The following is a 23,561-nucleotide window of genomic DNA, read 5'->3' as shown; positions in this document are numbered from 1 at the left end:
TTCTCTTCCTGATATGTGATACCTAATTCTCTTGCCTTACTACCTGTCCAAGCTAATATTATTTTATTATTTATTTTCATTTATTTAGTGTAAAAGTTGAAGATACAGAAGGCAGCTAAAACTGCAAACCTCAGAGGGGGAATATGGGCTGCTGTAGAACTGCTCTGGTTTTGTTTGGGGGATTTTTCGATGTTTTTCCTTTGGTCAATTATTTTGTGTCACGTTGTTTTGTTCTTTTAATTATTCAGCGGGGTTTGGGTGTTTGGCAATGTGTAGATAGTAGAAGTAGTTCCCATAAACTGAAAGAGGCTGTGTTGTCATGCACAGAAAACTTTCAGATATGTTTCTACTATTTGTATGATTAGAAATCTTGTGTTTAAACTTGATCCATCCTATATATGTGTGTTTGTATGCATATATATATCTGAGTAAGGCTTTTCACTGTACAAGCATCTGGAAGAAAGCTCATGGAGTCTGAAGCAGATCTGTGTGTCTCTAGGAGCACACATTAGCACATGGAAAAGAAAGGGAATGAAAGGCAGAATGTGTTTTTAAAGCAGGACAAATACATGATTTCATCTGTTGCTTGTAGTGAAACTCTTGGTTTCTGTTATGGGTCTCTGATAAGCTGAGTGTCTCGCTACACTTGCTGAAACCTTCAGTCCGATAATCTGGAATGTTGAAAAGGGAAGGAAGCACTTGACAACCAGTCACTCTAAGGAGTGGTAGGTTGTGAGGCTGAGGATCGTTGCACACAGGAGGATCCCAGGCATTGGTTTAGTTTTGCTGCTATAACTGGGCTCTGAATCAGGTGGCATCTGACCTGTAGAAGCCCCTCTGCCCACTGTGCAGACCTTGCCTGCTGTCCAAGGATGGCTTGGGCTTCCTTATGCTGGAAGGTGTGGGGGTTTTCCAGGGGTTCATTCAACTGTGAGAAGTTTACTGAGCCAAATCTGTGACCCTGCCTATTTTTGGAAAAGGGCTCATAATCAACACTTGTCAGCCCTCTTCAGTCCAGGTTAGAGGCACTCTGACAGCTTGTGTAGACACCACTGACTTGTCCATGCTCTGTGCTTGCAGTGCTGACTTTGCTAGTGCTAGATAAAGAACCCTCAGGGAGCCAGTCAAGTGTGATATAGACTTTGCACTAATTCCACTTGGAACCACTCCCTAAATCTCTTTCTGATAGAGCTTGCTTGTACTGTATTTATTGATTTAGGAGGGTATGAATAGAATTTGTCTTAGGGGGAAAAAATGCTTTGCTTGCTGTCTGTGCTGGGAATTAACACAAATGTAGTTGTTGGGTACAGTACCAGCCTTCTCAAAAGTATGTGCTCCCTCTGTCTCAGTTTTTGTGTCTCTTGTCCTTGTTTGTGCTTATTGCTTTTTCATTAAAAAAGAGGTAATTTTCCTAATGCTTGGTTATTTTTTATGTGTGTAGTCTTTTACCTTCTTGATTCTGTAGTATATATTTTGTTTAGAATAGCCTGTCCTTTGGCAGCATTGCGTAGGAGCACGTTGCTGATGTTTCTGAGCTAAGAAACCTCTTATCTGGTACCAAGCTGGTTACAGCTGCTGTGCAGAGCAAGCGGGGCTGACGACATGGAAGTCAGAGAGATATTGGTAAGAATTGGCCCAGTGTAATGTCTTGTAGCCAAATCTGTGTAGGGCAATAGGTCCTCCTGGCTTGTTGATATATTTAGCAGTGGAGGGCTGAATGAGTGATGTGCAATATATGTTATCTGCTTGTGGCTGCATTAACTTCCCTGAAATTTTGTTTGACGATTTAATTCTTTTAAAAACCACACATTTAGCATATCATAACTGTCGCTTTTTGACAAGGTCTTTGGCTGGTTTTGGGTGAAAGAAGTGTATAGTTTTACTGCTGTTGATTAGTAAGAATATATGTTAAAAATATTTTTTTTGTGTGTGTGTGAGTTGTCCAAATCTGTATTGGCTTACCTTTTGTTGCCCTTCTTGGGATGGAGGAAATGAACTTTTTTTGCACTCGAGCTTTTCTTGCTGCTAATACTTGTGATCAAAAAAGCGTTTATTTCTTAATAGTGGCAAACTTTGAATGGTCTCATTTCAGCTGGGACAGTACTGGGTTTTTGGCTGGCTTCTTTGCCTGGCTCTGAATTAGAGGGACAGCCTGCATATAAATGCTTTGAGTGAGATCCATGTGGAAATTTCCAGTGTGAAGATGTTGGGGTAGAAAAACACTTCCTGTTGACAGAGTAGATTACCTTACCTGCAGGCAACTTTTGAGTTTAAAAGTGCATTGTGCAATGTTAAATCATAGTGGTTAAACTCAGAAAGATGCAGGAGTAACATTTCTTAGAGGTCTGGAGCATATGGATAATGAGAACCACAGAATAATGACCTAGGTGGGCTTGATTTTTATTTTACAGCTAATCTGTTATGGCCAGAACATTTTTTTCTCTCCAAATCATTACAGAGGCTGCTGTATGGGCAAGGCTGGACCTTAGTCAACATCTTGTTCCAACTACATGTCTCTGTCTTCTGTGTCAGTAAAGATGGGAACATGTGCAACTGTGCCAGTCCTGGAACTGTGACCCTGTTGCTTTAAAGGTGCAGCAGATGAGTGAAATAAGGAGGTGAAAATGTCAGCTGTAAAATGGTTTTGCATCCCAGCCACTGGATTTCTTTTATGTGAACCACAGTGATGTAGGACAGTCACTGTCCTGAGCCTGAGCTTGGTTCTAGGCTGAGCCAAAGGAGTTGATGGAAATTACTCCTGTCAGACACACTCTGTCCTGTGTCCTGCAGTGCCCAGTTTGTGTTTGAAGCCACTGAAATTTCTAACACACAGACTGTTAGAAATCTGAGATGAAATCCCTTGAAAAGGAAGGGGGACTGAGTTGAAAACACACTGTAGTGCAGCACTTTGCAAATGCTCTGGTAGGTAGGTGTTGTGAGCATGCTTAAATATCCAGTTAAAAGCAGCAGAATGAGCTGCAAGTTGGGGATGGAACAGACTGTGGAGCAAGCTACCTTTGGAGGATGGACAAAGCTTAATCATAGGTGTGGAAGTAAAGAAATTTGGCTATGTAAAATGAGCAGGCACAGCTCCAGGACAGGAGTGGAATGTGACAGTGAACTTCATCAGTGCTCTCAGGACCTGAGAACATGTTCCAAGGCCCCGTAATAATTAATGGTCAAATGTTAATGTTTTTAATCCACTTCTAACATCTGGAAGGAATCAAGATAGTCTTTGCAGTGTTTACTGACATTTACCTGTCTTTGCTTGCCCTGGTCAATCAATGGTAACTTGGATATTTGAATGTAGTCCTGGAAAGTTTCGCTAACTCATGAGAACAGGGACAGTTCTCTTTTCCTGGTAAGATCAGGTAAGCAGCTGTCACTCAGCCTGGCCTGGGGGCTATCTGGGCTGCAGACAAGTTCCTGTGGTGGCTGCTTGCCAAAGCAGGAAGAGGTTTGCCCAGGATATGCTGCCAGCTCTTAGGGGACATGAAACCTGTTGCAAACTTGTTCTTGACATCTTGTCTCCCTGCCCCCTCTCCCTTTTTATCTTTCAGCACAGAAGGACATCAGTCATGGCAGGTGATGCCATCATGGTCATGAGGGGCTTGACCAAGCTCAGTAAAGCGATCCTGGAAACCCAGGCAGGACAGCTTCGGCAGGTGCTCCTCGGGGGAGATGCAGTCACCATTGCAAAGACTCTCCAGGCCACTGCTGAGGAACAGCTCAGTTCTGCCTTGGGGAAGGTGCAGGTAAGCAAAGCTCTTTGTGCAGAGTCTGGTCTGATGTTTTGCTTTTTCTCCAAGTACTTTTTTGGTTTTGTTGTGTGGGTGTCTGGGAACTCGCGTCTTGAATGAGAGCCTTGTTCTGAAGTGTGGGATTGATAGTAATGATAGTTTTTGCAATGCTCTGGGAGTTCTTTGGAATCTGTGGTGTGTGGAAAGTGCTTGGACTGGACTGGGAGGGGAATGTTAGTGTTTTCATTACTGAATATTTAAGACATGCTGAATAAGAAAAGTGCTCTGTTCATCTCATCTTGTCAAAGTTCAAGCTCATGCTAAAATTGGTCAGTGGCTTTGTTGTTTAGAGTCTCCTTTAAATTTTGGGCATTGATTTACCTCTCTTTTAGAGAGGATTGGGTGAAGGAGCTCTTTTAGGGTGTGTTGAATTTATCTCAGTGCTGCTTCCTTTCTTGGCAGAATTGGTGCACATGATGTTTTTCAGAGTTGCTCAGGATCAGGTGTTTGCATGTTCACCACTTACAGTCCAGGCTGGATTTTTGGAACTGGCTTTCAAATGAGGAACATAAGGAAAGCCAAACAGCAGCTTCTCTTTTCAGAGATGGAGATAGATTTATAAGAGCTTCACATTTGCTTTGCTGCCATCTTTTGAAAGCAAGGGGCTTATCTGTGGTACTTCTCTCTCATCGTCCTTTAGAAGGAGTGTGTAGCTCAGATGATTGTTTCTGAAGCAGAAACTAATGAATGGGATTTTGATGGTTTTTATGCAATTAGCAATCTATAGCTTCAGTCCTAGAATCTGGGCCTGTGTTTTCTTGGTTCTATTTAAGCTTGCAGTAGAACTAACTTGTGTGTTTGTTTATGGGGATATAGTGCTTTTTCTTGTCATTGTCCTCCTCTTGCACCCAAGAGGAGAGAGAGATAATGTTTTGTTTCTGTACATGTTTCTCTGCACAAGAGAAGCCCCATGAGCACAACTGCAGAATGCTTGCCCTGCATTCTGTAAATGGGTTGCAAGAGAAGCTGCTGCCAAAGCAGGGCTCAGTAAGAAATCTAAACATACACAGCATTTTCTGTTCTGAAGAGAGGAAGATCTTTCTTGCTTGGTCAGTATTGTGGGCTACAGTCCCCACCTGTAAACATTTCTCCTCTCCTCCTCTGCTGTGATGTTGAGGTTCAGAATAACATGGGACCTGCTGAATAACAGGAAAGACCATGTCCTGGTTTTTTTCTCTAAGGAAGGGAAATTTAATTAGTATTTAGGAAAGAGCCTGAAATATGCTGTCTGCTTGCCTGACCACAGCAGAATTTAAAATCCTGTTGATTGTCTGTAATAGTCATCAGTTATTTTATGGTATTGCCATTGCTCAGATAGGTAACTAAAATATGTCTAGGATTAAGTGAGCAGGAGATAATGCTCTGCTGTTGATTTTTATTTACGTATTTATTTTTGAGTGAAAAGTGCTAAGAAATATCTGGACTTCGTGGGGCAGCTTTTGCAAGGTTAGGACAGAAAAAAGTGTCAGGAGAACCTTGCCTAGAGTGTTGCTGTTCCCAGTGGTGGTATGCTTGCTCCAGGCACAGAATTTTATTTATTTTGGGATGACAACACATAGTTTAGTGGTTGAATAATGGAATGTATTTTGCAGTTGGTAGTGTCATGGCTGGGAAAGGCTGAGCTTACTCTGCCTGTAAGTAGGTATCTGGTATTTCTTCAGGTGGCTTTGGGCTTGGAAGTGCTCATGTTGAGTGACTGAAAACAGGATGGGAGGAGGGAAAACAATGTTACTCTTATGTGATATTGCAGCTCCCATCACCTGTTGTTTCTGGGCAGTGCATTGCTTCTAGTGAACTCCGCTCTGAGTGACCCTTTCTGGCAGAGTATGTAAAAACAAGGTGTCTCCAGTTATGGATACTTGAGGAACTGTTAAAGAATTTGTCCCATCAGTGGAGTTAAAAGGTTACCAGGGATTTCAGGCATCCTCAGTGTTTCTTCCTTTCATTCTTGTCTCTTACTGTGAATGTCTGCAATGCCAGAGTCTCTAAGTCTCCATAATTCCTTACTGTGGAGACATGACACCAGCTACATGCTCATCTCTGAGGACCACGGGTGGGTAGGGAGCAAGGTTTAGGATCTTTTCATCAAGTATTTCAATTATTGTTTGCAGGAACTAGGCAAACAGCAGGAGAACTTTACTGACTTCGGTGAGGATTTTGGGAAAGACTATGACTTCTCAGCCCGAGAGCCATCAGATACTCCAATGGACTTCTCCACTACCCCTGGCAAGCCTCAGGAACACAGCGCTGAAGGCCCTGCTTACTCCTACACAACAAATGGACCTTTTAGAAATGTTAATGAGACTGGAGACTCTGGCATGAGTCAGAAGCCTTTCCCTCCCAAAATGGATGCAAGGTTGTTTGGAGGCATTAGGGACCCTGGAAATCCTTTTGCTACTGCCTTTGGACAAAACAGAGCTTTTCACCAAGACCATTCCTCTGTTGGTGGATTAACAGCTGAAGATATCGATAAAGCCAGACAGGCCAAAACAGGTTCAGGGCAGAAACCCTACAAACAGATGGTATGTTGTTTCAATTAAGGATTCACAGTACTGTGGTGTCAGTACTAGATTGCCCTTACGCTCCTCCTTCTCTGTTTCTCTCGTTTCTTCCTCTTCTGCTATTCCCATTTTGGGAGGCAAAAGGGAAGTGTCAGTGCTCATTAACCCCGCGATCTTTATTCTGTCTACAGCTTTTCAGTCTCTTTTCACACTTGCTCCCTCTCTCAGATAATCTGACGTGAGAGGATGTTTGAAGAGTGCACATAGGCTTAGGATTGGAACTAAGCTCAGTGGAGACTGTGGCTTCCTGTGTGGCATCTTGTAGTTGTAGAGGTGGAGGCAATGCTGCCCTGAAGCATAAGTAGACTGGAGAGTAGCATAGCTCACAGTTGTTGCTTTAGTGCTTCATGCCCTTGTGTGAGAGTGCAGAACTCACAAGTGCAGATGCTTGTCATCTACTCTGACCTTGTGCCTCCATCCCCACATCCAGTGTCAGATGCCACTGTGGGCTCACTCGCTCAGGATATTTGATGAAACTGTATACATAGCTGCTCCTGCTGTTGTGTGTGGAGGAACTGTCTGCAATCCTGTGAATCTGATGACCCTTCATGTGTTCTAATTCCATGCATGGAAGGGAGTTTGGCTTAGCATTGTGCAGCTTCTCCAAGTTCAAAATACAAGGGCTGCTGAGTTGAAAGTGAAAATGTGGTTTCCAAACATGGTTATCAGCTCTTCTGTCTTTCCCACCCTCTTGTCCTCTCCTCTGCTCAGTGTGTGTGTTTCAGTTTATGGTGTGTCTGTTCTGCACCGTATTCCCTTGAAAATCTCCCATTAGATACAAAGGTCAGGTTCAATGAAAGCTTTCTGCAGCATGGAGTTGTTTAGGTGCTCTGGCTTGTGCTCTGACTTTGCAGGTGTCTGACCAGGTGCCCAGTTAATTTGTGGATTTTGTGTTTTGTTTTTTTTCCCCCCTCTCCACTGCAGCTCAGTGAGCGGGCGCGGGAGAGGAAGGTTCCTGTCACAAGGATCGGCCGACTCGCCAACTTTGGAGGTCAGTTTGCACTGCCGTGTTTGCCGTGGCACCTGCCCAGGCTGGTTAATGGCTGGCTGGGACGGGGCTTTGCTCTGCAGCTTTGGGTGCTTCCATCTGCCAGGTCAGCTTGCTGATAGGAAAGTGCTTTCCAACAAACAGCTTAGTTAGCTCAGAGCTCCATTTGGGCTCTTTCATTGCTCTTAAGAATTTGGGGCAGATGATTTGGGGGTGCAGTATAGAGCTGGACATCTTCATGATGACACATACCATGTGGGCCTTGCTGTTTTAATGGGGGACTGAGGTGCAGGTTGTACCCCAGTCCTGCACATGTGATTGCACTTTGAGGATGCTTTCCCAATTCTTACAGTGTGCTGTTACTGTCAAGCAGAGACAGCTGGAGGAGCTGTTATTTTAACTAATCTTTTCCCAACCTTATCCTTGCTACTTCTCTGAACAGTGTTTAAATAAAACATATCCTCCTGGTATTCCTTTTTGAGCACAGGGACATGATCATAGTCTAGGTTTGATCAACTTAGCCATTGCTTGTAGATCATTTTCTCTCAGGAACGATGTAAATTATGAGCTTGTAAGATCAAGCTAGCTGAAACCTAAATGAATTTTACATGTAGAATGGGACTTACTATATCAAAAAGCAGCTAAATATCATAAGTAATATTGACAGATGATGCTTATTTAATGTCTTGTATCCAAAGCCATCAAAGGACATAGCATGTTCCTGAGGAAAAAAGGATCACAGCATTGCAGGTGGAGAGATGAACACAGCTAGTGCTACTTGGGTAATCAGTGGTTGAGGAGTCTGTCTGTTGCTGTGGTTGAGTTTTTTTGTGTCTGTACTGTTCTGAGATAGTGGCCTCTCTTGGTTGTGAACAGTCTCTTGTGGCTCTTGTGATTCTCTTCCACAAAATTTGATAGAATAGCCCACATACAAAGTAGACATCCTTGTGTTACAGATCCCAGAAGAAAGAAAGATAACCTGTCAAATGTAATTCAAATCAACTATTATATTAAAAAAAAGTTCTTTCTCTGTGTTTTCCTTTTGTCGGACTAATATGCACCCTAAGAGGAGCTGGGGCAGGGGCTGATCCTATGCAGTGCAGGAATAAACAGCAAGTGAATTTTGTGATAAGTTTTTCATGCTTGTCAGATCTCTTTAACCGTGTAGTCTATTGCAAGCACTCTGGATTCACAGCATGCTTAGTATTCCTTAAGGGGAAGCAGGGTTCATGATCTGCATTTTGGAGTAACAAGACATTACTTTAAAACTCACTTGACTGTGTTCTTAAGCTCTAGTAGCACACTGGTCTCCATTCTAATCTAGCCTTGAGTGTTATGAGAAGTATCACAGCACTTTTACCTGTCATCTTCTGATTCATCTATTGCTTCTTGCTGACAGCTGGTGGATGTGAAGTGGCAGATGACCAAATTTTCTGTGGGCTTTGGGTTCCAGTGCTGTTGCTTTATGTTCTAGCTTTTGGCACCCAAGGCTGTTGTGTGAGGGAAGGCTAACTCATGCTTCTAGGGGAAGTATAACCTTTCTTCTCCTCACCTCAAGGTAAAAACCAAAACAAATAGCCCCATCAGACCATAACCACTAAGGGAGAGTAGGAAAGAGATTCTTTATAAGCAGCATCTCCAGACATCTGTGTGTCGTGTATTTTTTTTGGTCTTGCTGCTCTCCTCCAGTTGTCTGCTTTATATTATTAAAATGGCTGGCAAGACAGAGTGTTTGCTTTTAGAGGGCTTCTGGGGGAAAATTCTTTTGCAGAAGTTGTTCAGATTCTCTGGTCTCTACAGTCTCTTGTTAGCATTCATTGCTTATCTTTCCCTCTGAATTTTAATTTGCAACAGCAAAGAGAAACAGTACTGTCAGTAGAGTGTCTTAGCAAACAACAGATATGGTCTATGGGTTGTTTATTTTAGTTTAAGATATCCCTTGGTAATATTTTGGGACTTTTTACAAGGCCCTGTGGTAACAGGATGAGGGATGATGGCTTTAAACTGACAGAGGGTAGGCTTATGTTAATTGTTAGGGAGAAATCCTTTGTTCAGAGGGTGGGAGGCACTGTCTCAGTCTGCCCAGAGAAGGTGGGGATGTCCCATCTCTGGAAGTGTTCAAGGCCAGGTTGGATGGGGGAGGATTAAGAAATAGTGCAGGAAATATCACTGTTAACCTGTGGAATATTACTGAGCCAGCTATGTCCTTGCTTCCTAGGACATTCAAATGATTAGAATCAAACCAGGAATGGCAGGTGGTGGGGGAGGTGATTATTTCCTGCTCTACTGCCTGGCTCTTTACATTGCCTTAAAAATAATTAAGGGCAGGAGGCTGTTCCATATCGGTGAGGGAATGTAGCTTAGAGCAAGTAAACTTTTTGTGCAGGAATTTTCTTGTGTACTTTGGGGATGCCATCTTCATTTGAAGACCCCAAGAAATCATTCTGGGAAATAAAGCGATTGAGGTGGATTCTTCTCCCACAGCCTCCACACCAGTCAAACTAGCATTTGATTATTTTTTTTAACACTTTTTTTTTTTTTAATAAAACTCACTTTCCCCGCTTTATTTCCATATTAGAACAGTATTATTTTAGGGTTGGATAAGATGGAATGATGTTGAGTAGGTAAGAAACAGAGTTCATGTAACTATTCCTGGGGTTCAGATAGTTGAATTCCCATGCTATTGGCATGATCCCATTCCTCCTCCTGTGTTTGCATGTGTTCTTTTGTTCCCTCCAGTGTTATGGGGAGTGTTCAGCTGTGTCTCAGCCATGATGTCAGAACACTCTGGTGGGTGGTGGACAAATTAGCAACAGGAGGCAAAAATACTTAGACTGCTGAGTTTGCCTGGCTTCTCACCTCTTCTGTGGGCAAAGAACATTTTACTGGAAAGATTGAAGATCATGTTTTCCAACAGTTGCATGTAATATGGATCTAATAGTGCTCTGTGATCAGCACAAGATCATCTACTGAACTTCTTAGTCCTTTATATGTATTTTTCTATGCTTCTTGCAGCAGCCAGAGTAACTGTTGGTAGGTGTATTTATAGTACTAAATAGCATCCTTGACTTTTATTTATTTGTTCTTCCCAGGATTGTAACTGACAAAACAAAATTTTCTGCAGTTTTTTTTGTTCCATGCTTATTTTGTAGCCTGATGGGTCATCAGTTCCACCTACTCAGTTCTTGATCTTTTTTTAAAATTTCCATTCTCCCTTCCTTGCCTTATTTGACTTTTCTGAGCTGTTCCTGTCTCCCTTAATCATATTCCTGGTTTCTAAGTTTATTATTTTAATGATATAATAAGATTCTTTTGCAATAAAGAAAACCCAGGAAGCTTGTGGTGAAGTCCAGATTTAATGTGATTTTAGCAATTTTGAAAACGGCAAAAGCAGAAACCTCGTCTGTTGAGGTATGTTAGTAAAGTGTATGCAGGCCTGACAGCTGCAGGATTCAGACTGTGAGTGTCTTGGTTTGGCTGCTGCTTGGCTTCTGTGAGAAGCTGCCAGAAGCTTCCCCCGTGTCTGACTCTGAGGTGGCTCCAAGCCAAGGCCATCAGCAGTGGTGGCAGTGCCTCTGGCATAAGAGTTAAGAGGGGGAGAAGACAATTGCAGCTGGAGAGAGGAGTGAGAGAGCCCTGCAGACACCAAGGTCAGGGAAGAAGGAGGTGGAGAAGGTGCTCCAGATGCTGGAGCTGAGGTTCTCTGGCAGCCTGTGGTGAAGGCCATGGTGAGGCAGCTGTGCCCCTGCAGCCCATGGAGGGCCACAATGGAGCAGAGTTCCAGCTGCAGCCAGTGGAGGAGCCCACAGTGGAGGAGACGGATGCTTGAAGAAAGCTGTGTGAAGCCCACACTGGAAGGGCAGGACTTGTGACCCTGGGGTGGGCTCGTGCTGGAGCAGCCTGTTCCTGAAGGATTGCACCCTGTGGAAGGGGCCTGTGCTGGGGCAGTCTGTGAAGAACTGCAGCCCATGGAAAGGACTCATACTGGAGAAGTTTGTGGAGAGCTGTCTCCTGTGGGAGCAGCCCCATGCTGGAGCAGGGGAAGAGTGTGAGGAGTCCTTTCCCCGAGGAGGAAGGTGCGGCAGAAACGTGTGGTGGACTGACTGTATAACCATCCCCTTCCCCCCTTGCTAGAGAGGGGAAGGAGCTAGAGAATTCCAGAGTAAAGTTAAACTCAGGAAAAAGGGAGAAGTAGAAAGAATGCCTTTTATGATTTAGTATTAATTTCTCATTTTCCTACTCTGATTTGATTGGTAATAAATTGGACTAATTTCCCCAGGTCAAGTCTGTTTTGCCTGTGATGGTGATTGCTGAGTGATATCCCCGTCCTTATCTTGACGGAAGGGTGACTTGTTCCTGGTAGCAGATGAACAGCAGCAGCTAAGCCCCATGTAGCTGCTTACTCATTTCCTCCCACTGCAGGAAGGAGTAGAAAAGAGCAAAAGGGAAAAAACTTGGGAGCTGAGATAAAGAGAGTTTACGAGGGGAAGCAAAGAAAGCTCCATGTTCAAGCGAAGCAGCAAGAAGAGTTCATTCATGACTCCCTGCTTGCAGGCAGATGTCCAGGTACTTCCCAGGAAGCAGGACCTCCGCATCTGCAGTGGTTACTTGGGCAGGCAAACACCTTAACCCCAGACATCCACCCTTACATCCTCCTTTTTTGCAAGCTTGACTGCTAAGCAGCAAACACACACTGTGATTATAGTTTGAAGATGCTTGCTTGAAGCCTTTGTTTAAACTTCAGATCTTTAAAGCTTAGCAGCTGTTTAACCATGCACTTGTTTTTGCCCGACTTCAGTTTGTTTAAAACTGTTGTTGATTGCTGATTTGGGTTCATTTTTTTTGGAAATTTGACAGAGTGAGCAGTGAGGAAACTGTAAGAGCGCCTATTGAAAAAGCAGCTCGTTTTCTAGTGCAGTCTACAATATTAGTACCGATGCTCAGCTGTGCACATCCATGAGAGGGAAGGTAGAAAACACATTCATTTGTGGTCTGATCTTGCCCACACTGATGTAAACCCAAGCTGCTTTTAAACAAACTGTAACCTCTCCAGCTTTATTCTGCAAGACAGAGTAGAATCTGGTTCCTAGTCTTTCATTTACCTTTGAAGTGTCTTAATGATGAAGAAATTAGAAACTTCAGATGTGTTTTATTTTATGTCCATGCAGTAAATCTGGTAATTTTTAATTTTAGACATTGAACATAGAGCCTTTAGAAGACAATGTGATGTTTTTTAATTTGAAACCAATTATTACCAGTCAGTTCAATCTAGCTCTGATAATGACCAAGCTGATTTATGGTGGGGAACATTGTTTTGGAGGTGGTGAAAGTGGGATCAAGGCCAACAGAAATGTTCTGTGAGTGGTATTTAGTCTAGAAAAATCACATCTTGTTGATGAGATGTCTTTATTGGCTTCCTGTCTGACTCTTGGTACTGCCTGCTCCAAGTTACTGTCTTGTATGTGGGATCTGGTTGGAAATTATCATCTATCAGCATTTTAGTAGATGTTGTTTATGCTGGGTTTGACAAGCCTTTTTGCTTGTTTTCTCTGAAACCTAGGAGTATTTTTCTCACTTTGTTTAGCTAATAAAATCTCTGGATTTCTGGTGCAAAACACTTGCTCATTGGTGATGCATGGTTTGGCACAATTGATGGGTCTGCACAAGTTAGTTACTAACATCAGACTTCCTTCAGTGCTGCAACTCCGTAGAAAAACTTGCAGAAAATACAGGAAAATTTAAAAAATAAACAAAACCTAACCCAAACAAAAACCATCCCACAAAAACCGCTACCGAACCAACCAAAAAACCCAAACCCCAACTACCTTGTAACGTCACTGATGCGTCTGGTGCTTCACCTTACGCAAGATTCTCTGGCCCCAGTGCATGAAGTCTGTAAGATTGAAAGTAGAGCTGTTTGTGAAGCAGACAAACTATACAAGCCTGAAATTGTACTGGAGGCGGGGGTGTAATTGCCTGATGGGAGAGAGAGGAAAAACTCCAGTGCAGGATGAGGGTCACCTTGTTTGTGGCCAGGCTTTCTCCCTTGAGTCTACAGAACTTGTGCCTGTGGTTCTTTCTGCACACGTGCAAAATGCCATATGCTGGACAGCTCTGCTTCCTTCATTGTGCTGTCTTTGTTTCCTGCTTGTTTTACCTGGGAAGTTTTCCAGTAGTGCCTTGAGGAGGGCTTGGTGTGCTTGGAAAGCAGGTGTACCCAGTACTGTCAGCAGTGTAGGGAGTGAGTGCAGCACAGTGGGATGCACCATTGCTGAGGAGATGTGGAGCAACACCATCTGTTCTGATTGCCCATGTCATTTATTATCCAGAAAAATAAATATTTTGATACTGGGAAGGCAGTGAGACCTTTGGTAGTATGGATTGCTGCATGATAAGATCTGTGCCTCATTTAATCTTCGGCGCCTTTGCTCTGGTTAGCAGAGGCAGATAATGCTGCTTTTGTAGTCACAGCTTAACCTGTGGCTGTGAAACAACACCCTGGAATTGACTGCTTGCCAGGGTGATAGTGCATGTGGGGTGCTGGTGTTTTGTCTCCTGGTCTTACTGTTGTTGTGTGGGATTACCCCAAGATGCTTGGGACTGCTGGTTGCAACACTGCTGGTATAAGGTGAGCCTCGGGGGAAAAAAATGTTTCTGTTCATGACAGTAAATGAGCGCATGGAAGGAAGAGGCAGATAATGAGCACAATTAAACCTAATGCTTAGACAGCAGGGTTGCAAAATTTATGCTCTATTGGCAGTGGCTTCTTCCTAAATACAGTTGTTCCTCCTGCTGTTGTGGCATGGTTGGGAGTGAGAGGGATTCTGTTCCTTCTTGAGAATTGTACTTTGAGAACCATGTTTGTGAGAGTTTTGACTTCTGTTTTTCCCTTCTTTTAAACTCCATGATTTGAGTCAATAGCAGGACATTAGCCAGAGCACAAAGCTCTGAGTAACGCTTATGACACGCTTTATAAAAGCCAGATGTCCGAGACTGGCCTAGCCTATGATTCCTGGCTGGCATGCTGGGCTGAAGAACTACAGGAGAAAACTCCTCAGTGTCGAGTGAAGATGACTCCATTGCAAAAGCCAGGATGTTCTGTTAGAGCTGTTGAGCATTTGAATGTGTGGCTGAAAGTTAATTACCAAAAATGCCTCTGTATGTAGCTTGGAAGGATTTTTCATTCTGACTTGAGTCTTTTTCTTCTTATTTTAAAGGACTGGCTGTTGGTCTTGGCATTGGGGCACTGGCAGAAGTGGCAAAGAAGAGCCTTAGACCTGAGGAACGCAGTGGTAATGGTAAGCCCTTTCAATGTCCTTGCATTTTCTTTTTTTCTTCCTCTCTATTTTATCCCCAGACACAGTTTACCTGCATTTGCAAGGTTTGTATTCTTTTGAAGGCTGGGTGGTGAGACAGAATAACAGGGGATATGGGTAGTTCTTTTATTTTCAATGTTATTCTTCATCTCTTGGCTCTTCTCCCATCTCAGTACACCACAGCCTCACTGCATAGACAGAGGTCAGAGGAATATTCCAGAGAATGTGTTTGTGCCAGCACAATTTGTACAGCTTTGCTTTCCCATAGCCAACCCTGAGGTTGGCAATGGGAAAGCCATCCCTGTGCCCATTCTTGGATTGTCTTGACTTAACAATTCTTTTTAAACTGTCCATTGAAACTGTGCATTTCTATCAGTACAGGAATTTTAGATGAACCTGTCTGAAAATTTTGTTAGTGGTTGCACTCTGAAATTAAAGGATGTTCCGCCTAGGAGGGACTTGGAGGATGGCTGCTCTCTTTTAAGAGAGACAAAGCACTTTATGCTTCTGTTAAATGGAGATTATCTATTTCCAGTATCTGTCTTTTGCTGCCTTCTAAAGGATTCTTATGACATGCAAATTGACCTGATCCTCTTTCCTTTCCAGTTTATTTGAAGTTAGAGGTAAAATGTTCCTAAGTTGTACCTGATTGTGTCATGGTGGCTTTCTTTTAAGCATATGTGTTGGTAAAATATTGTGGGGGGTGTGTGGATGAATGGTTTAGGGCATAGAAAATTTAGGTGTTCTTCTCCAGAAAACATGAGAGTACTCTGAAGTTTATGGTTCCATTCACTTGCTTGTTATCCAGGAAAAGCTTTGGTGGGAGACTGCAAAATTCAAGGTCTGAAACACTAAAAAACCAAAGCAACCGAACAAAAAAATCCCAACCAAAAGAAATTCCCAGACCATAAAACAACACTTTGGGGTATGAAACACATTCCCATTAGTGGGAGGCAGGGGTTGTGGACAACCCAGGACTGTGCTTGTATTTGGAATACCAAAATGCAAATATTAACAGCAAGGCAATACTGAGCAGAGAGCAGCCCAGCAGAGAAGAAGGATCCTTGGCAAAGAGTTCTCATTTCTCTCTAAGGCCTGAGGTGTTTGAGGATGGGTGGGTTTCTTTGCTTTGATTTAAGAACATGCACTCAGGCAAACACAGCTCATCCTGTAGAGAATCCTTGAAGGCTTTTTGCTTTCAGCACTTGGGATGTTTGACAGGTTGTTGATACCTGTTGGAAGCTGATGATTTGTGTTGCTTTTAACAGAGGCAGAATTGCACAACTGTTGGTATTTCTCTGCTTGCCAAAGTATTTTTCATTGGGCACACCCCATGTGAAAACATGAGCTTGCAGAGCTGTGAAGTTTGAGGGAATAACACGAGCTTTGTTCCTCTCTTACAGCATGAGAAGGATTACTGTTATATATATTTTTTTTTTTAAATTTAGAGGGCAGAAGACACTTCCCCCTTGCAACGAAAGCAATTGTACCTCTAGACTTTTATCTTGTTGATGGGGAAACTACTATTTTTCTCTGTCAGAAGCCTTCTTGAATCCTGCTTTGGAAAGAGTGATTTTCTTGAACAAACCTTGATTAAAAAATAAGGCAGTGAGAACTGCCAACTTCAGTGCTAGGTAGGGAATTAGAAAATGACCTGGCTTTTATTTTTAGGTGTTTGTTTGTCTTTCCTTGTTGCTTCCCCTCTTGCTGTCAAGTCTGCTTAGATAAGATCTTGGAGCAGTGGTTGTGCTGTAAAGGAGAGTAATATCAACAGTGGAACTGAGAACGGGCCAAGAGTGGCTAGTGTGGAGGTGAGGCAAAAGTGAAAGGCTTCCATCCTTTGTACTCCTCTGGAACTTTTCAGGCCAAAGACACAGGAAGGTTTCCAGGTGACTCAGCTTCAACCCCTAGCTAGTGTCCTTGGATGTGTTTTCCACAGTATTAAAGTGGTGGGTAAGGCTCCATGAATGTGAGCTGTCTCCATGGGCTCTGCTCCTGCAGAAATGCACAGCAGAGGATAGGTATACAGTGGGAGTTCAGGATTCCATTTTCTTACTGTTTTTCTGACAGTACCAGCTTTGTGTACTTGAACTGTTCTTGGGGGAAATTTCATGACATAAGTACCTCTACATTTCCTTAAAAATACCTTTCCTGATTCCAGCTTGAGGCATTCGTGCCCAAGTTTTCTGGCTGCCAGCACCATGAGTTTGGGCTGAGACCTGTCTCTTTTGAGAATGACATATTGTCCTGTTCTTGGGAAGCTGCTGGAGGATGTGATTTCTCTCCCGACTGCTGCAATATTAATAGGAACTTCTTGGCACTCCAGACTTAAACAAGTGGGATGTGTGTGTATGCCCAAAGGCATGCCTAAGAATTTCACACTCTCATTAGCATCCAGGAGTAATGAGGAAGAGCTTTCTCTTAGTTGCCCTCCTCTTGCCTAGTTAGTACAAACTAAAGTGTTTTCACACCTTTAAAATGAAGTTAGAGACACTGGTCTTTTAGTCCCAACCCTTTAGCCAGACACTCCTGAGCTGCACATGATCCTGATAGCACAGCTTGTACTTCTTCTTTCCATTGCTGTTATCAGAGGGACTGCAAATTCCTACTCTCCTGCACATTCTCTAGCAATTGTGCTAGTGCTGATCTGTTTTTTCCTGCTCAGCTTCCCCATCCTTGTTTAGTAGCCACAGGACCCTTCTCTCCTCGCTTTGGATTGTCTCTGTGTCCAAAAACAATTCACTTCTTCAGGGACTTAGCCTAGAACAAATATGTCTGGTGCGAGAGTTGGTGAATTTCATCATTTTCCATCCAAGCCTGATCTCCTGGGCGTAAATTCATTCTACTGCCAAATTCTTGTAAGTAGGTGCAGGATTCTTTGGGGTTTTTTTGTTTTCTTTTAAGTGCTTAAGGCCCTAATGCTGCTATCTTAAAGAGGTTTGGCTCATCTTATTTTTGAGGATGACTGACTTGATTTCCAGTTTGAATTTTCCTGGTAGGCTGATAGCCTTTGTCACTGGTGACCTTCATGGCAGCCTCAGTATTTAAAGTGTGTATGTAAGTACACACTTGTATGTAAATACAGTATAAGGCCCACACAGGGTGGGTATGGAAAAGGAGAATAAATTCCCAGGAATTAAAATGAGTGTGCCCAAATAAACAGCTGCTGATACAAATATAGAGACTCTGGGTTCAAGGACAACTTTGTCACTTATTAATGATCTGTCCTGGGCAGTTCTTCAGGCGCTACACAAATGCCTGGACAGAGCCCTGACAGGCTGGCATTTGGCCTGGATTTGAACACAGTGGGATTTTCTTACAAAAGGCAGTAGTGCAATATCCTTGGGTTGTCAGTCTCAAGTACTTAAGACATGTTCTTGAGTATTTCCTTGCCCCAAAGTTTTTGTGGCGGATGGTCCTAAAACAAGTACAAAGTCCAGTCAGTAGTTCTCCATTTGACAGTGGCAAAGAAGGTGGAAAAGTAGTGATGCAGCAGTGAGTTGCACATGGGTTTGGAAAGGTTCATGCTGATTCTGAATTTGGAAGGGAAAAAAGAAATAAAAGTGGGTCAAGCAGTAGCAAGGCTGTGCTTGCTGCCTGTTCCGTGGAAGAACTCAGAGGCCCAGGCACTGTGGCTGCAGAAGTCTTAATTTCTGAGGTGTCCATGTTGCCACACCTTGTATGTGACTTCTGTTTGCCTTTTTTCCTTTCTCTGGGGAAATAGGTGAAACCTGCTTTGTGATCTCAAGATGGGGAGGAAATAATGTGAGGCACCAAAAGGTGCCAGCCATCTTAGGGTAAAATGTTAACTCACTGAAAATTGGTATATTTTTTCATTAACTTGTGGTGGGTTTTATCCCTGCTCCCTTTCCACCCAGCCTTGGAAGCCTGTGTCTGTTTTCTCTATGCTTGCCATTGACATAGTACTGCTTGACATAGTACTTCCACTCTTGCTTCCAGGTCACCTTCTGTTCATGCGTACCCTTGTGGCAAAGTAATAAGCAAGAGCTGCTCCCCTGCTGTTGGGCTGCCTGGTGATCAGGTATTGCCCCTGGAGGCTTGACTTCAATGAGAAGCCTGCCAGAAGAGAATTTGGGTCTGCCTGTGTTTGGCTCTTTCTCTGATAAGAGTTATAATTGTCAGGGTTCACTGGCTTCTGGATGTGGCTTTAATCATTAACTAACCCCTTTATTCTGCTGCTGACTCAAAGGAGGATGTTTCTGTGTGCAGTGGTGGGAAGGAAGATACAGCTTGGATACAGTACTTTCCCTAGGTCCTGTGTGTCATCTCAAACAGGGATTTGCCTCATCATTGCTAAGGACACAGTTTTCCTCATAGGACACTTGAGAGACAGCTTTTCAAGTGTGCAAAGCCAGGTCCTTCTGCCTTGGGTAGCTCTACCTGTTCAGTCTCTAGGTCTCCTTGCATCCATTATCCAGAGCAAAATGTGCTCTGAGGATTGCAGTGTGCTGGAAATGATGAATTCTGGACCTGTCTTGCTTTCCTATATCTTGTTCTCAAGAGCAGGATGGCTGTCCTGTGTACTCCTGGTGTTCTTATTCCTCTTTTTCTTGTACATTCTTGACATGGGACAGGGATTTACAGAGAGAGAGATGTCCCACATGCAGTGCCATCTTGTTGCTATCCCAAAAAACAGATGAAAGAATGAGGAGGGGAGGAGGGCAGAAGAGCAACCTGCACCTGACACATCTGTGCTCTGCCAGTGGAGAGTTCTGTGGAATCACTTCTGCAGGGAAGGTCTGTAAGCAATCCACCTGTTTGCAGGGACTGAAGGGTGTCTGTCAGATCAGTAACATGCATGGCACCTCAAGAGAATGGTACCAAGTTGTGGGAGCTACCAGAGCTTAGACAGCAGCTTCTTCAATCTGTCTCTGTTATCTCTCCTGTCCCCTGGCCAGTCTCAGTCCCTCTGCGTACCTTCCTGAGAGCTACCAGGAGACGGAGAGGATCTCTGGCTGCTCTAGTCAGCACATGACATACCAGTAATTCCTATCTGTTGCCTGAGATCTCCAAGGCTGTTTTCATCTGCTGTGCCTTTTTGGGTGCTGCTTATTGTTTATGGGGGCTTCAGCTGTTCTGTCCTTTGTTTCTATAAAGTATTCTAAAAACGATGTAGCTGCAAGATCAGCATATTAGCCGTGAGCTCTGCAGCCTGGCTGCAAGGCCTGACCTTCCTCCTGCTTGGCGCTCTGTCAGCAGGAGCTGATCCGCAGCCCCAGCAGAAGAGGTGGGTGGGTGTCTGCCTGCCCCCTCTGCCCCTGCTCTACTGGGCATTGCCCTGGAAGGTAATTCTGGGTTGCTTCTCCCAAAGGGACCACAAACTAGAATCAGGATCTCCTTCCCCTCTTCCTTAATAAAAAAAAAAAAAGGTGAACTGGAGGGGAAATGCTTCTTACACCACCCAATCCCCCTGTTGCATACTTGGAACTGTGGCACTGGTTTGTACATGGCTGTGTGACCTCTCTGAGCCTGTCAGACATCAGGCTTTACACATGCTTGGGGACAGGAAAGGATGTGTTTGAGTGTGTATATTTTGGCCTTGTTCAGTGCAAGCTTCCACATTAAGAGGTTGGAAGAGCCTGTTGGTCTGTACCAGTGTGCTTCCAAGGCTTTTGAGGATTCCCCCTCACTGTGGCTCACTCCTGCTGCCCTTCTGAGGCTTTGGCTGTGCTGCAGCCCGTGGTGTGGGACTCAAGACACCTTTGCACAGTGTTTTAGGCTGTGCTGGCTGGCACAGTGAGTTCAAGCACAAATGTCTACCCAGTATCCCAGACAGTTTGCAGAGCAGCACAGACATTCTTGGAGGCTGTGATGTGCTGCTTCTGGTCCTCAAACCAATTATGTCAAAGTTGTCTCAAGGCACATGTACAACTTCAGTCCGTGCCCCTGGGTCGCAGTGAAGGCACTCAGTGTAGTCGTGGTTTGATTTCCCTAGGGAAGGGCAAATCTCCTGTTGAATGTGGACTTGCCAAGATAAGGGTGTTCTTCATTCATACTCTGTCCTTGCCCTCAGGGAAGAAAGCAGTGATGGATTCTAGCCCGTTCCTGTCAGAGGCCAATGCAGAACGGATCGTGAGGACCCTGTGCAAGGTCCGGGGAGCAGCACTGAAGCTGGGACAGATGCTAAGTATTCAAGGTAAGTGGCAGCACAGGTCCTAAGCTGTCCTTTGTGCTGCCAGCTGTGACACAGGGTCAGCTGTCTGCAGTCAGGCAATCTCAAGTGGATGTGGAGACTGAACAAATGGCTTTCTCCTGTGAGAGCAGTGATGGAAGTGTTTGAGTTCCATCTAATCCCAGTATGAAATGAATAGATGCATGCACTTATACACCACCCCTCTCTCAATGTCCTTATTGTGTCTAACTGAAATTGGTTGACAGTAGGGTGACACTGTGAATTTTAGTGTCTGTGTTACAAGCAATTGTTAAGAAGCAGAGCTCTGTTACACTCTAATTGCAGGTGTCCTGCTAGAAAGGAGGAGGGTCACAACAAGAATGTGATCCTGTTCTTTGTTCACCAGAAGTGGTCAAGGTTATATCCACATTACTCTCCCATTATAGCAATCTGTTTGTGGTTTGCACGCTCTTTGGGCACTGATGCTTTACTGGAAAGGCCAGTACAGCTGATCATCTTATCAGGTATAAAACACTTGTTTCATCCTGAGAAGATTCAAACTGCTATTTAACTCATCAAGCTCTGAGGCCAGTGATCACAGGAAGGCATGAGTGACATCAGTGTCTGCACTCCACTGTTAGGTTACCCCTGGGAGATGGCAGGTGTGCTCAGTTCAAACCTTATCTGGATCTTTGCAATTTGCCTTCCTGCCCAGCCTGATAGGGAAGGAAAGAACCAGCCAAAAATAGCTGTAAGTCTTGTCTGGAAATAGCTTTCAATATGTTTCTGAAACTGAGTAAGTGTCTGAGTGTGTGAAGTACTCACTTCGCTTGGCTTATGCTTCTACTTGAATTTTTGTAGGTATTAGCTGATGAGACTGGATCTAGTAGAGTATTAAATACTTTGGGCTCACCAACAAAACAAGCCCAGTCCACTGTCCCGGAGAGCCCTGATTGGCATTCCATTTGCTAAGCAATTGTTAATTTCATTTGCTAGTCAATTAGCTGGGTGCCAGGCTGATGGCCACCTGGCAGAGCCTGGTGGGAGGTATCAGCTGCTGTGTCAAAGGCTGCCACCCACATGCTGTTTTCTCACCCTCTAGAAACTGCCAGGTGCCCCTGGTGGGTCACAGTGCAGATCCAGGAGGAGCTCCTGTGCTCCTTCCTTTCCAATGCCTCTGGTGTGTGGGCTGAGCAAGCCGTGCCTGGAAATCAGCTCAGCAGTTAAACTCATCTCCATAGGTGGGATTAATTTCAGATTCTTGGGACACCACTGAGTTGTGCCTGCTGTGTGCCCAAGCCTGGTCACAGCTGCCCTAGGCCTGGATGTGAGTACAGTTGGGGAGCTATGAAAGGCTGGCTCTGAGGAGCAGAAGTGCTCTGGATTTTTGTAACTTGCCTGCTGTCTCCTAATGTTACGGTGCTCTGGCAGGAGTTCAAATGCTTGCTGATTGACTTCACTCTGGTGTCAGGAATAGGCCTTCAGCAACCTCAGTGCTTGTACCCAGCCCTCATTTGGACTCTTGCTATAAGTGTGTGAACTCTGCTGTGCCTGGCAAGAACACAGGCCCATGGTGACCTTGCTGGGGGACAGCTGTGGTGAAATAAATCAACAGTGCAGACTGTCTGTTTCTTGGGGTGGCTGTTTGGACAGGAGGGTTTCATGCAGGTGCTGCCACTTCATGGGCTTCTCTGTGGCCTGGTAAGTTTGAATTCACTGCTGTCAGCAGGTCTGGGTGCTAACTGGGGGCAGGGGCTCCCTGCTGCTGAGCACAAGTCACAAAACAGTGTCCTTAAAACCCCTGATGCCTGTTGTCTCCCTGATGTGGGAGTCAGTGGATTTGTTAGGGACTCACATTCCTTAAAGGTCATGCACAGAAAAGATGCCAAAGGCCCCCAGTCATCCTGTGTTCTGGGAGGTGTTGGAAAGGCAGCTGCGTTTGCCAGCTGAGAGCGCCCTACCTTGGCTCCTGCTTCGTGTTTTGTTCCAGTAAGGCCTCACCAGTTGACCACAAAGACGTAAAATCTTATTCATCAGCATGTTGTAAGCCTGGCTTTGGCAGAGTTGCTTCCATGGCAAGACTGATTTTTGACATTGCTGCTGAGTTTCTGTACAGTCAGCCTGGACTTGCAGGTTTCTTGGCTATTTGACGTTGTGCTGATGAACAAAGGGTGGGGGTGGTCAAGCACCCCAGCTAAGGATAGATGCTCTCTCAGACTAGGGGTTGAAACCCCTTGAGAGGTTTATGGATGCCAGCAGTGAGTAGAATAAAGGAAGTTGATCCTGAATGCCTGTGGCAGATGCTGATGCTTTGACACAAACAGCTTCTGGAAGTGGGAGTCGCTCTTAGTGAGATCTATTCTCCTTCTGCCCAGTCACCAGGTGACACGTTGGAGCATGATGGTTAATACCTTCACATAGCCCTGAGAATATTTTTTAGAGTGTTCAGAGGCTGGACAGTGCTACACCACCAGTGACAGGGCAGGTATTTCTTTCAGCGTTTGCAGTGCACACGCAAATGCAACGTCTCACCTTCTTGCGGGTTTGTAACGTCACTGCAGGAGTTCTACTCACTGTTCCTGCAAAGCCTGCTCCTCTGCAGCTTCCAGTGATGGAATGGGAGCTCCTCTTAAAAGCTGTTGGTTCCACAGTGGGGTTTTGTTAGTACTTTTAAATGCTGCTATGGCTTCAGTGGGAATTTGTAAACAATGCTGAGTGTAATGTCACATCTCTGAATTACTTACCTTTTTCTCTCTGTTTCTT

At 44.3% G+C, this 23,561-nt stretch overlaps 1 protein-coding gene across 2 annotated transcripts in view; it reads left to right on the top strand.

Moving 5' to 3' along the window:
* The window catches only part of COQ8A (coenzyme Q8A), a 41,712-nt gene that overhangs the window by 7,377 nt on the left and 10,774 nt on the right, over window positions 1–23,561 (top strand). Inside the window, exons 2-6 of one of the 2 annotated variants that reach the window (XM_066178147.1) lie at window positions 3,566–3,755; window positions 5,912–6,322; window positions 7,286–7,352; window positions 14,567–14,647; window positions 20,700–20,822. In XM_066178147.1, the coding sequence (XP_066034244.1) occupies window positions 3,579–3,755; window positions 5,912–6,322; window positions 7,286–7,352; window positions 14,567–14,647; window positions 20,700–20,822 (859 nt within the window). In that variant the 5' untranslated portion in view covers window positions 3,566–3,578. Of the gene's footprint in view, window positions 1–3,560; window positions 3,756–5,911; window positions 6,323–7,285; window positions 7,353–14,566; window positions 14,648–20,699; window positions 20,823–23,561 lie in introns of both variants that reach the window. The other variant, XM_066178146.1, reaches the window with a different exon arrangement.

Source organism: Chamaea fasciata, unplaced genomic scaffold (assembly GCF_029207755.1).
Source record: "Chamaea fasciata isolate MVZ Bird 193981 ecotype frontalis unplaced genomic scaffold, bChaFas1.0.hap1 SCAF_3, whole genome shotgun sequence".
NCBI lineage: Eukaryota > Metazoa > Chordata > Aves > Passeriformes > Sylviidae > Chamaea > Chamaea fasciata.
The sequence above is the reverse complement of the archived record's forward strand: the minus strand, read 5'-3'. Positions and strand labels throughout refer to the sequence as shown.